Genomic DNA, 12,326 nt, shown 5'->3' on the forward strand with positions numbered 1-12,326 from the left:
ACGACTGGGAGGCAGGTTGGCATTTATTGTCATGAATTACATTTTAGTCATTTAGCAGACACTCTTTTCCAGAGCAACTTACAGTAGTGAATGCATATATTTCATTTTTTTTTTTTGTACTGGCCCCCCGTGGGAATCAAACCCACAACCCTGGCATTGCACACACCATGCTCTACCAACTGAGCCACAGGGAAGACTTGCCCTGGAGGCAGGTTGGCATTTATTGTCATGAATCTTGCCCTGGAGGCTGTTCAGCAAAGTATTACCTAGCTGGCACAGGCACAAAGAAATACAATCCGATTTTAATCCTAACCTCAACCCTAACCACACTGCTAATCCTTCCCTTAAATTAAGACCATAAAACAACATTATTTTCCACAGCCAATTCTGACTTTGCTGCTGACATATCTAGAGGAAATCGCACAGTTCTGCCTCCAGGTCAAGATTCATGACAAACGTCAACATGAGACAGGGAGAAGCAATGTAAAAATCAATAACGAAATTGTTTTCACAATTAACATGGTTTTTCTTGTTTCAAGTATGTTTTATTATGAAAAGTACAATATATCCATGTATACTTGTACAACTATGGAGCGTATGTCCACATATAATTGTACAATTTGTTTTTCCAACATAAAAGACAAGAAATGATCACATTGGTATTTTAACAGTGTTATTGTAAGAGTTTAAATGTTTAAACAGAGGATACATCTAAAACAGGATAAAACAAGTGCAGTATGTTGTGAGAATGTTACTTTAACGTCGACTCATAACGTCACACTATAACTTCATGGGAGTCTTGTGGAAAGACTGCATGTTGTTTTGGGTGGATTGAGTGACGTCTTCATCAACATTTTGCAGAATATTCCGGTAATATTTTCACCTCTTGCTGCAGACATTCATAAGGAGTTCCAGTAGTTTATTTGCCATTTGCAGGTATTAAAAGTAATACATACGTTGTAATTCCTTGTTGGATCTCTCTCACATACAGGACAGTACATACCAGAGGAGGCTGCTGAGGGGAGGACGGCTCATAATAATGTCTGGAACAGAGTGAATGAAATGGAACACATGGAAACCACGTGTTTGATACCATTCCACTTATTCCACTCCAGCCATTACAAGCCTGTCCTCCCTAAATAAGGTCCCACCAACCTCCTGTGGTACAAACACAAACAGTAAAATATATCATAAAATCACACTGTGTGTGTGTGTGTGTGTGTGTGTCAGAGTGTGTGTCCGGTGTGTGTGTCCACTGTGTGTGTGTGTGTGTGCATGTGTAAGTGTGTGTGTGTGTGTGTGTGTCAGTGTGTGTTTGTGTGTGTCAGTGTGTATGTCAGTGTGTGTGTGTACAGTGTGTGAGTGTGTCCAGTGTGTGAGTGTGTGTGTATCTGTCCAGTTTGTGTGTTTGTGTGTCCTTTGTGGGACCACTTAGTGCTGGAATGAGGTGTCTGTTTGTTCACAATCAGAAATGAAGGTCCAGTGTGTGTGTGTGTCCAGTGTGCGTGTATGTGTCCAGTGTGTGAATGTGTGTGTGTCCAGTGTGTGTCAGTGTGTGTGTGTGTGTGTGTGTCCAGTGTGTGTGTGTCCAGTGTGTGAATGTGTGTGTGTCCAGTGTGTGTGTGTGTTTCAGTGTGTGTGTGAGTCCATTGTGTGTGAGTCCAGTGTGTGTGTGTCAGTGTGTATGTGTGTCCAGTGTGACTGTGTTCATGTGTGTGTCCTGTGTGTGTGTGTGTGTGTGTGTGTGTGTGTGTGTGTGTGTGTGTGTGTGTGTGTGTGTGTGTGTGTGTGTGTGTGTGTGTGTGTGTGTGTGTGTGTGTGTGTGTGTGTGCTTGTCCAGTGTGTGTGTGTGTGTGTGTGTGTGTGTGTGTGTCAGGTTATTATTTACAGGGACACTGAGGAGTCACCATAAATCCTAAACCCTGGATAGAGGGGCTCAGTGAATGTGGAGGTGAATGTGATCAGGTGGGTCAGTGTGTCAGAGGAGGCTCTATAGAAGGACAGAGTGCCGTCTGACCAGTCCAGATACACTCCTACTCTGTGGGACCTGGAGGGGCGGATGTCCATGGTATTGTGATTATTATTGTGCCAGGCTCTGTAAATGTAGTCAGAGCAGGTCAGACTCCAGGACTTGTCATTGTGTCCAAGACAACAGTCCTCAACCCTTCCTCTCCTGTTGATTCCTTTATATGTCACTCCTATAACAGCCCCTTCCCCACCCCACTCTACCTCCCAGTAACAACGCCCAGTCAGACCCTTTCTACACAGCACCTGTCCACAGCCCTCAAATCTCTCTGGGTGATCAGGATACGGCTGCTCCTCTCTCCTACCTGTCACCTTTCTGTTCTCCTCAGACAGAGAGAGGAATCTGTTTACTGTGTTTGGGTCCAGTGTGAGATCACAGACATCTGATGGATGAAACCAGACAATATTAGAAATCATCATCATTCACCTTAGAATGTTAACTCACTTTTCACCAATTCATTTAATGTAGATGTTTCTAGGTATCAAAAGGAGAAGTTAAGGTAACTTGAGACTTGTTGAATGATCATATGTTATACTGTATGGTAATATAATACACACTTATTCACATTAATTACACACACACACACACACACACACACACACACAGACACACACACATTGTCAAAGCAACTCTTTGTAAACTTTGGTGTCCCTGATTTCTGCTTCTGTAGAACTACAGCTGATATTTAATATGACCAAGTCAGTAATGTTGGTGGTCTTTGACTTAACTTGAATTAAGACTTATTCTTAGTCATATTCTTCACAGCAGTCAACACTCACATTTTCTAAGCCCAGGTTTCATTCTGTTCTCTCCACCATGTTCCACACTGTAGCGGTAAGCAGAAAAACAGACAGTCATTGAGGGATACACCTGAACACACACACACACACACACACACACACACACACACACACACACACACACACACACACACACACACACACAAACACAGTGTCAGCATATAACTTTGTCCAAGTGGTGGTCAGAATGTTTGTCTTTACTAGCCTGATAAGTCAAACATGTCTGATATGAACATTGACATAAACCCTCTACATACTTGAGTTTCTCCAGTCTGCAGTGTGGATCCTCCAGTCCAGCAGAGAGCAGTCTGACTCCTGAATCTCCTGGGTGATTGTAGCTCAGGTCCAGCTCTCTCAGGTGTGAGGGGTTTGACCTCAGAGCTGAGACCAGAGAAGCACAGCCTTCCTCTGTGACTAGACAGCCTGACAGCCTGCAAAGAGTCAAATCATATTAAAACCACACTGATATTCTTTGGTGGTGAAAATAGTGGCAATATATTTTTTCAAAATATTTAGATATATCAGTGTCCTGAAACCTTCCATATCTATTCATAAATTAATGTATCATATTATAAATTACAAATTATCAAAGTTTTGCCTGCAGATAGAAGCATGTATAATACAAATATTTGAGTAGACTGACCAGACCAGTTTAAAAGCAGTATCAGTCAAAAGACAGACAGTGAGGTATCAGATTTAGATTGTATTGAGTATACAGTCCACACCATATCTATTTTGACAGTGAAGATAACATTTTAAATGTGGCTCTAAACTCCAACATTTTGGATTTTCAGATCAAATGTTTCATATGAGGTGACAGTATATAATGTCACCTTTTATATGAGGATATTTTCATACATATCTGTTTCACCGTTTAGAAATGAAAGCACTTTATGTATCTAGTCCCCCTATTTAAAGTGACATTGACGCATTTGCAGTTTGTTTTGGTTGTGTTTTGCCAAATAATAAAATGGTGGATGATGACTGGATAATTTTCTGTCTAAGTGAGTAGATAACATGTTTCTAAACACTAAATGAATCCTGATGATAACATGATTAATACAAATCATGAATGAATCATGAATAATAATGAGTGAGAAAGTTACAGAGGCTACAACAAAACATGCTAACCTCTCACCATTACCAATAACAGAGGCTACAACAAAACAAGCTAACCTCTCACCATTACCAATAACAGAGGTTACAACAGAACATGCTAACCTCTCACCATTACCAATAACAGAGGTTACAACAAAACATGCTAACCTCTCACCATTACCAATAACAGAGGCTTCAACAAAACATGCTAACCTCTCAGCATTACCAATAACAGAGACTACAACAAAACAGGCTAACCTCTCACCATCACCAATAACAGAGCCTCATTCCTCATTATTCACGATTAATTCCTGATTATTCATAATCATGGTATCATCCACATGAATGTAGAAGTGTTCAGAAACATCTATTCTTACTGACAATACAAGTGAAGTGACTCCAAAATGACAGGACATTATTCACCATTCTGTTTCTATTAGGAAAAACATCATCCAAAACACAACCAAGACAAACTGCAAATGCATTCAACAAGTTAGTAGAATCACAAGCTTGATATAATCATTGCAGGCATGGAATATTGGACCCAACACTAAACTTTTGACTAAATTAATTTGTCCAAATAATTAAGACTTCTGCAAATGGGAGAACTAAACTCAGCAAAAAAAGAAACGTCTTCTCACTGTCATTTGCGTTTATTTTCAGCAAACTTAACATGTGTAAATACTTGTATGAACATAACAACATTCAACAACTAAGACATAAACTGAACAAGTTCCACAGACATGTGACTAACAGAAATGGAATAATGTTTCCCTGAACAAAGGGGGGGTCAAAATCAAAAGTATCAGTCAGTATCTGGTGTGGCCACCAGCTGCATCAAGAACTGCAGTGCATCTCTTCCTCATGGACTGCACCAGATTTGCTAGTTCTTGATGTGAGATGTTACCCCACTCTTCCACCAAGGCACCTGCAAGTTCCTGGATATTTTTTGGGGGAATGGCCTTAGCCCTCACCCTCCAATCCAACAGGTCCCAGATGTGCTCAATGGGATTGAGATCCGGCCTCTTCACTGGCCATGGCAGAACACTGACATTCCTGTCTTGCAGGAAATCACGCACAGAACGAGCAGTATGGCTGGTGGCATTGTCATGCTGGAGGGTCATGTCAGGATGAGCCTGCAGGAAGGGTACCACATGAGAGAGGAGGATGTTTTCCCTGTAACGCACATCGTTGAGATTGCCTGCAATGACAACAAGCTCAGTCCGGTGATGCTGTAACACATCGCCCCAGACCATGACGGACCCTCCACCTCCAAATCAATCCCGCTCCAGAGTACAGGCCTCGGTGTAACGCTCATTCCTTCGTCGATAAACGCGAATCCGACCATCACCCCTGGTGAGACAAAACCTCGACTCGTCAGTGAAGAGCACTTTTTGCCAGTCCTGTCTGGTCCAGCGACGGTGGGTTTGTGCCCATAGGCGACGTTGTTGCTGGTGATGTCTGGTGAGGACCTGCCTTACATCAGGTCTACAAGCCCTCAGTCCAGCCTATCTCAGCCTGTTGCGGACAGTCTGAGCACTGATGGAGGGATTGTGCATTCCTGGTGTAACTTGTGCAGTTGTTGCCATCCTGTACCTGTCCCGCAGGTGTGATGTTTGGATGTACCGATCCTGCGTAGGTGTTGTTACACATGGTCTGCCACTGCGAGGACGATCAGCTGTCCGTCCTGTCTCCTTGTAGCGTTATCTTAGGTGTCTCATAGTACGGACATTGCAATGTATTGCCCTGGCCACATCTGCAGTCCTTGTGCCTCCTTGCAGCATGGCTAAGGCATGTTCACGCAGATGAGCAGGGACCTTTCTTTCTTTTGGTGTTTTTCAGAGTCAGTAGAAAGGCCTCTTTCGTGTCCTAAGTTTTCATAACTGTGACCTTAATTGCCTACCGTGTGTAAGCTGTTAGTGTCTTAACGACCGTTCCACAGGTGCATGTTCATTCATTGTTTATGCTTCATTGAACAAGCATGGGAAACAGTGTTTAAACCCTTTACAATGAAGATCTGTGAAGTCATTTGGGTTTTTACAAATTATCTTTGAAAGACAGGGTCCTGAAAAAGGGATGTTTTTTTTTGTTGCTGAGTTTAGATGCATAAAGTGCTTTCATATCTAAACGGTAAAAAATACAGTCTTGGCCAAAAGCTTTGAGAATGACACAAATATAAATTTTCACAAAGTCTGCTGCCTCAGTTTGTATGATGGCAATTTGCGTATACTCCAGAATGTTATGAAGAGTGATCAGATGAATTGCAAATAATTGCCAAGTCCCTCTTTGCCATGCAAATGAACTGAATCCCCCAAAAAACATTTCCACTGCATTTCAGCCCTGCCACAAAAGGACCAGCTGACATCATGTCAGTGATTCTCTCGGTAACACAGGTGTGAGTGTTGACGAGGACAAGGCTGGAGATCACTCTGTCATGCTGATTGAGTTCGAATAACAGACTGGAAGCTTCAAAAGGAGGGTGGTGCTTGGAATCATTGTTCTTCCTCTGTCAAACATGGTGACCTGCAAGGAAACACGTGTCGTCATCATTGCTTTGCACAAAAAGGGCTTCACAGGCAAGGATATTGCTGCCAGTAAGATTGCACCTAAATCAACCATTTACCGGATCATCAAGAACTTCAAGGAGAGCGGTTCAATTGTTGTGAAGAAGGCTTCAGGGCGCCCAAGAAAGTCCAGCAAACGCCAGAACCGTCTCCTAAAGTTTATTCAGCTGCGGGATCGGGGCACCACCAGTACAGAGCTTGCTCAAGAATGGCAGCAGGCAGGTGTGAGTGCATCTGCACGCACAGTGAGGCGAAGACTTTCGGAGGATGGCCTGGTGTCAAGAAGGGCAGCAAAGAAGCCACTTCTCTCCAGGAAAAACATCAGGGACAGACTGAAATTCTGCAAAAGGTACAGGGATTGGACTGCTGAGGACTGGGGTAAAGTCATTTTCTCTGATGAATCCCCTTTCCGATTGTTTGGGGCATCCGGAAAAAAGCTTGTCCGGAGAAGACAAGGTGAGCGCTACCATCAGTCCTGTGTCATGCCAACAGTAAAGCATCCTGAGACCATTCATGTGTGGGGTTGCTTCTCAGCCAAGGGACTGGGCTCACTAACAATTTTGCCTATGAACACAGCCATGAATAAAGAATGGTACCAACACATCCTCCGAGAGCAACTTCTCCCAACCATCCAGGAACAGTTTGGTGACGAACAATGCCTTTTCCAGCCTGATGGAGCACCTTGCCATAAGGCAAAAGTGATAACTAAGTGGCTCTGGGAACAAAATATCGATATTTTGGGTCCATGGCCAGGAAACTCCCCAGACCTTAACCTCTTGGGGCTAGGTGGGACGCTAGCGTGCCACCCGTGGTGCACTCCATCAACAGCAGGTGCATTTCAAGAGCTGCAAATTTGAATCCAAATAAATGTCAAAATTCAAATTTTTCAAAAATACAACTATGTTACACCATTTGAAAGATAAACATCTCCTTAATCTAACCACGTTTTACGATTTCAAAAAGGTTTTACGGCGAAAGCATAAATTTAGAGTATGTTAGGACAGTACATTTACAAGAGTTGTGTGTAATGTTTTGTCAAGTCAAAGACAGGGTCACCAAAACCATAAAACCAGCTAAAATGATACACTAACCTTTTACAATCTCCATCAGATGACACTCCTAGGACATTATGTTAGACAATGCATGCATTTTTAGTTCTATCAAGTTGATATTTATATCCAAAAACAGCGTTTTACTATGGCATTGATGTTGAGGAAATCGTTTCCCTCCAATAACCGGCAGTCAAGTCAGCGTCACAAATTAAATAATTAAAATTAGAAAACATTGGTAAAATATTATATTGTCATTTAAAGAATTATAGATTTACATCTTTTGAACGCAATCAACTTGCCAGATTTAAAAATAACCTTACTGGGAAATCACACTTTGCAATAATCTGAGCACTGTGCCCAGAAAAATACGCGTTGCGATACAGACTAGACGTCATGTTGGGGAGATCTAAAATCGAAAATACTATGTAAATAATCCATTACCTTTGATTCTCTTCATCAGATGTCACTTCCAGGTATCACAGGTCCATAACGAATGTAGTTTTGTTCAAAAAAGCTCATCATTTATGTCCAAAAATCTCCGTCTCGTTAGCACATGATGTAAGCCAGCCGGACTTCTCGTCATGAACGAGGGGAAAAAATATATTTCCGTTCGTTCAAACATGTCAAACGTTGTATAGCATAAATCATTAGGGCCTTTTTTAACCAGAACATGAATAATATTCAAGGTGGACGAATGCATAGTCTTTTATAACGTATTGGAACGAGGGTACCCAACATGAAGTAGCGCGCCAGGTGTCTAATGGGACATCACCGTTCCATGGCTCTTGTTCGGTCAGATCTCCCTCCAGAAGACTCAAAACACTTTGTAAAGGCTGGTGACATCTAGTGGAAGCAATAGGAAGTGCCAAAATATTCCTAAACCCCTGTGTTTTTCAATGGGATAGGTTTAAAGTCAATACAACACATCAGGTATCCACTTCCTGTCAGAAAATGTCTCAGGGTTTTGCCTGCCAAATGAGTTCTGTTATACTCACAGACACCATTCAAACAGTTTTGGAAACTTTAGAGTGTTTTCTATCCATATATAATAAGTATATGCATATTCTAGTTACTGGGTAGGATTAGTAACCAGATTAAATCGGGTACATTTTTTTTATCCAGACGTGCAAATGCTGCCCCCTAGACCCAACAGGTTAATCCCATTGAGAACTTGTGGTCAATCCTCAAGAGGCAGGTGGAGAAACAAAAACCCACAAATTCCGACAAACTCCAAGCATTGATTATGCAAGAATGGGCTGCCATCAGTCAGGATGTGGCCCAAAGTTAATTGACAGCATGCCAGGGAGGATTGCAGAGGTCTTGAAAAAGAATGGTCAACACTGCAAATATTGACTCATTGCTTCAACTTCATGTGATTGTCAATAAAAGCCTTTGACACTTATGAAATGCTTCTAATTATACTTCAGTATTCCATAGTAACATCTGACAAAAATATCTAAAGACACTGAAGCAGCAGACTTTGTGAAAATTAATATTTGTGTCATTCTCAAAACCTTTGGCCACTACTGTCTATGTATGAATACCTTTAAATAAAAGGTGACATTCTGTACTGTCACCTAATATGAAACATTCTATCTCAAATGCAAAATGCTGGAGCATAGCACCACATTTAAAACTGTAAGCTTCACTGTCCAAACACATATGGTGTGGACTATGTGTGTCTGGTAAACACATGTGGATCTGGTGAACAGTTATCACTTGTTGACCAACTACAGGAATACTGACCTCAGAGTCTCCAGTCTGCAGTGTGGATCCACAAGTCCAGCAGAGAGCAACTCCACTCCTGAATCCTTCAGGTCATTGTTACTCAGGTCCAGCTCTCTCAGGTGTGAGGGGTTTGAACTGAGAACTGAGGCCAACACTTTACAGGATGTGTCTATGAGTTTACAGCCAGTGAGTCTGCCAACACAGATGAAATACAATGACAGACAGGTTGTATTAAAATGATACGCTTAGCTTTCTCTGTTTACGCTGTTACCCGTGCACAAATAATGTGTTGGGTTTGACCACAGAGCTGAGACCAGAGGAGCACAGCCTTTCTCTGTGACTCCACAGCCTGACAGCCTGACAAAGAGATCATCATGACTTCACAAACACACTGTCAATTTAACACCAGTAGTGTAGAAGGACAACGGTAGATGCATTTGGTTCATATTCCCAAACAACATATAGATTCATCTTCCATCTCCTCGAATTGTATGATCATATTGTAATACTAGATTGAATATCTGATTCAATATGTTATTCAATATAATATTATATACATATTATAATACATATTTTTCTCTAAACATAATATTTCTTCCTGATGATTACATCTTATATGTCATTCTATTTACTCACAGAACAGCTCTGGAGGCTTTGACCACTGGCAGCAGCCTCAGAAGACCTTCCTCTGATCTGGAGTATTTCTTCAGGTCAAACACATCCAGCTCCTTTTCTGAAGTCAGCAACACAAAGACCAGAGCTGACCACTGTGCAGGTGACAGGTTGGGTTCTGAGAGACTTCCTGAGCTCAGGAAGCTTTGGATCTCCTCCACTAGAGAATGGTCATTCAGTTCATTCAGACAGTGGAACAGATTGATGCACCTCTCTGGAGAGGGATTCTCCCTGATCTTCTCCTTGATGTACTTGACTATATTTTCATGGGTCTGTGAGCTGCTTCTTGTCTTTGTCAGTAGACCTTGTAAGTGCTTCTGATTGGACTCCAGTGAGAGGCCCAGAAGGAAGCGGAGGAACAGGTCCAGGTTTCCTGTCTCACTTTGTAAGGCTTTATCCACAGCACTCTTGTAGAAAGAAACTTCAGGCTTGTCTTTTGTTTTCAGTTTGTCCATTAGATTCTCATTGTTGTTGATGAATGAGAGGAACACATACACAGCAGCCAGAAACTCCTGAATGCTCAGATGAACAAAGCAGTACACCTTGTCCTGGTACAGCCCACATTCCTCTTTAAAGAGCTGTGTGCACAATCCTGAGTACACTGAGGCTTCAATGACATCAATGCCAGCCTCTTTCAGGTCTTCTTCATAGAAAATCAGATTGCCCTTCACTAGTTGTTGAAAAGCCAGTTTTCCCAGTGACAGAATGCTCTCGTTATTCAAGTGTGGACCTGTCTCTTCTTTCCCAAGATACTTTTCATTCTTCTGTTTGGTATGAAACACCACAAGGTGTGTGTACATCTCAGTCAGAGTCTTGGGCATCTCTTCTGTCTTATGTTTCAGCATGTGTTCGAGGACTGTTGCAGAAATCCAACAGAAGACTGGAATGTGGCACATGATGTGGAGGCTCCTTGATGTCTTTACATGTGAGATGATTCTGTTGGCCAGGTCCTCATCACTGAATCTCTTCCTGAAGTACTCCTCCTTCTGTGGGTCATTGAACCCTCGTACCTCTGTCACCTGGTCAACACACCCTGAAGGGATCTTATTGGCTGCTGCAGGTCGGGTAGTTATCCAGAGGAGAGCAGAGGGAAGCAGGTTTCCCTTGATGAGATTTGTCAGCAGAACATCCACTGAGGTTGACTCTGTGACGTCACAACAGATCTTGTTCTTCTGGAAGTCTAGGGGCAGTCGGCACTCATCCAGACCATCAAAGATGAACAGAACTTTGTACTTGTCGTAGTTGGAGATTCTTGATTGTTTGGTTTCCATTGAGAAGTGATAGAGAAGTTCAATCAAAGTGTTTTTGTCCCCTTTCATCAAATTCAGCTCCCGAAAAGGGAATGAAAACACAAATTGAACATCCTGATTTGCTTTTCCTTCAGCCCAGTCCAGAATGAACTTCTGCACAGAGACTGTTTTTCCAATGCCAGCGACTCCCTTTGTCAGCACAGTTCTGATACGTTTGTCTTGTCCAGTTAAGGGTTTGAAGATGTCGTTACATTTGATTGCAGTCTCTGGTCTTGCTTGTTTCCTGGTTGTTGTCTCAATCTGTCTCAGCTCATGTTCATTATTGACCTCTCCTGTTCCACCCTCTGTGATGTAGAGCTCTGTGTAGATCTTATTGAGAAGTGTCGGGTTTCCTTGTTTAGCGATCCCCTCAAATACACATTGAAACTTCTTCTTTAGATTAGATTTGAGTTCACGTTGGCAAATCACAGCAAGCTCATCTGAATGAAGAAATAGCACAGAGGATATTAATATTACGTCTGTTTTAATGCCTACAGTATTGTAGGACTGTTATAACATTTTAAATTATAATCTTTTATTCTCTTAACCTGTTAGGGCTAGGGGGCAGTATTGACACGGCTGGATAAAAAACGTACCCGATTTAATCTGGTTACTACTCCTGCCCAGTAACTAGAATATGCATATAATTATTGGCTTTGGATAGAAAACACCCTAAAGTTTCTAAAACTGTTTGAATGGTGTCTGTGAGTATAACAGAACTCAAATGGCAGGTCAAAACCTGAGAAGATTCTGTACAGGAAGTACCCTGTCTGACCATTTCTTGAACTTCTTTACCATCTCTATCAATTTCAAAGGATCTCTGCTATAACGTGACACTTCCTACGTCTCACATGGTCTCTCAGAAGGCGGCAAAAAGCTGAATCGTGGCTTTGCAGGCTCTGGCTGAAACAAAGTAGCGCATTTGGGTAGTGGCTGGTTACAGTACTGTGAGACTCAGGCTCGTGCCCGCGTCGACCGAAAGCTTTCTTTTCCTTTGTCTGTTTACCTAAAAGGATATTCCCGGTCGGAATATTATCGCTTTTTTACGAGAAAAATGGCAAAAAAATGGATTTTAAACAGCGGTTGACATGCTTCGA

General features: G+C 42.1%; 1 protein-coding gene across 1 annotated transcript; it reads right to left on the bottom strand.

Annotated features, from left to right (window-relative positions):
• Positions 1 to 520: 520 nt before the first annotated feature.
• Positions 521 to 12,027, bottom strand: LOC145867178 (stonustoxin subunit beta-like). Its single transcript, XM_082971228.1, has 4 exons — positions 12,005 to 12,027; positions 3,084 to 3,257; positions 2,806 to 2,852; positions 521 to 2,408 (listed from the first exon to the last, which is right to left on the bottom strand). Exons 1-4 carry the CDS (start codon positions 12,025 to 12,027, stop codon positions 1,885 to 1,887), a joined length of 768 nt encoding a protein of 255 aa, XP_082827354.1. The 3' UTR covers positions 521 to 1,884.
• Positions 12,028 to 12,326: the final 299 nt, after the last annotated feature.

This window comes from Salmo salar, unplaced genomic scaffold, assembly GCF_965601325.2.
Source record: "Salmo salar unplaced genomic scaffold, fSalSal1 ptg000221l, whole genome shotgun sequence".
NCBI classification, from domain to species: Eukaryota; Metazoa; Chordata; class Actinopteri; order Salmoniformes; family Salmonidae; genus Salmo; species Salmo salar.

Excerpts from the sequence above, each read along its gene's own strand:
- LOC145867178 (XM_082971228.1), bottom strand. The coding sequence starts at position 12,027 with ATGGTAAAGAAGTTCAAGAAATG. Across the intron at positions 3,258-12,004 it reads GTAAAGAAGTTCAAGAAATG|GCTGTCAGGCTGTCTAGTCA; the intron begins GTCAGACAGGGT and ends GACTCTTTGCAG. Across the intron at positions 2,409-2,805 it reads GAAACCTGGGCTTAGAAAAT|ATGTCTGTGATCTCACACTG; the intron begins GTGAGTGTTGAC and ends TTCATCCATCAG.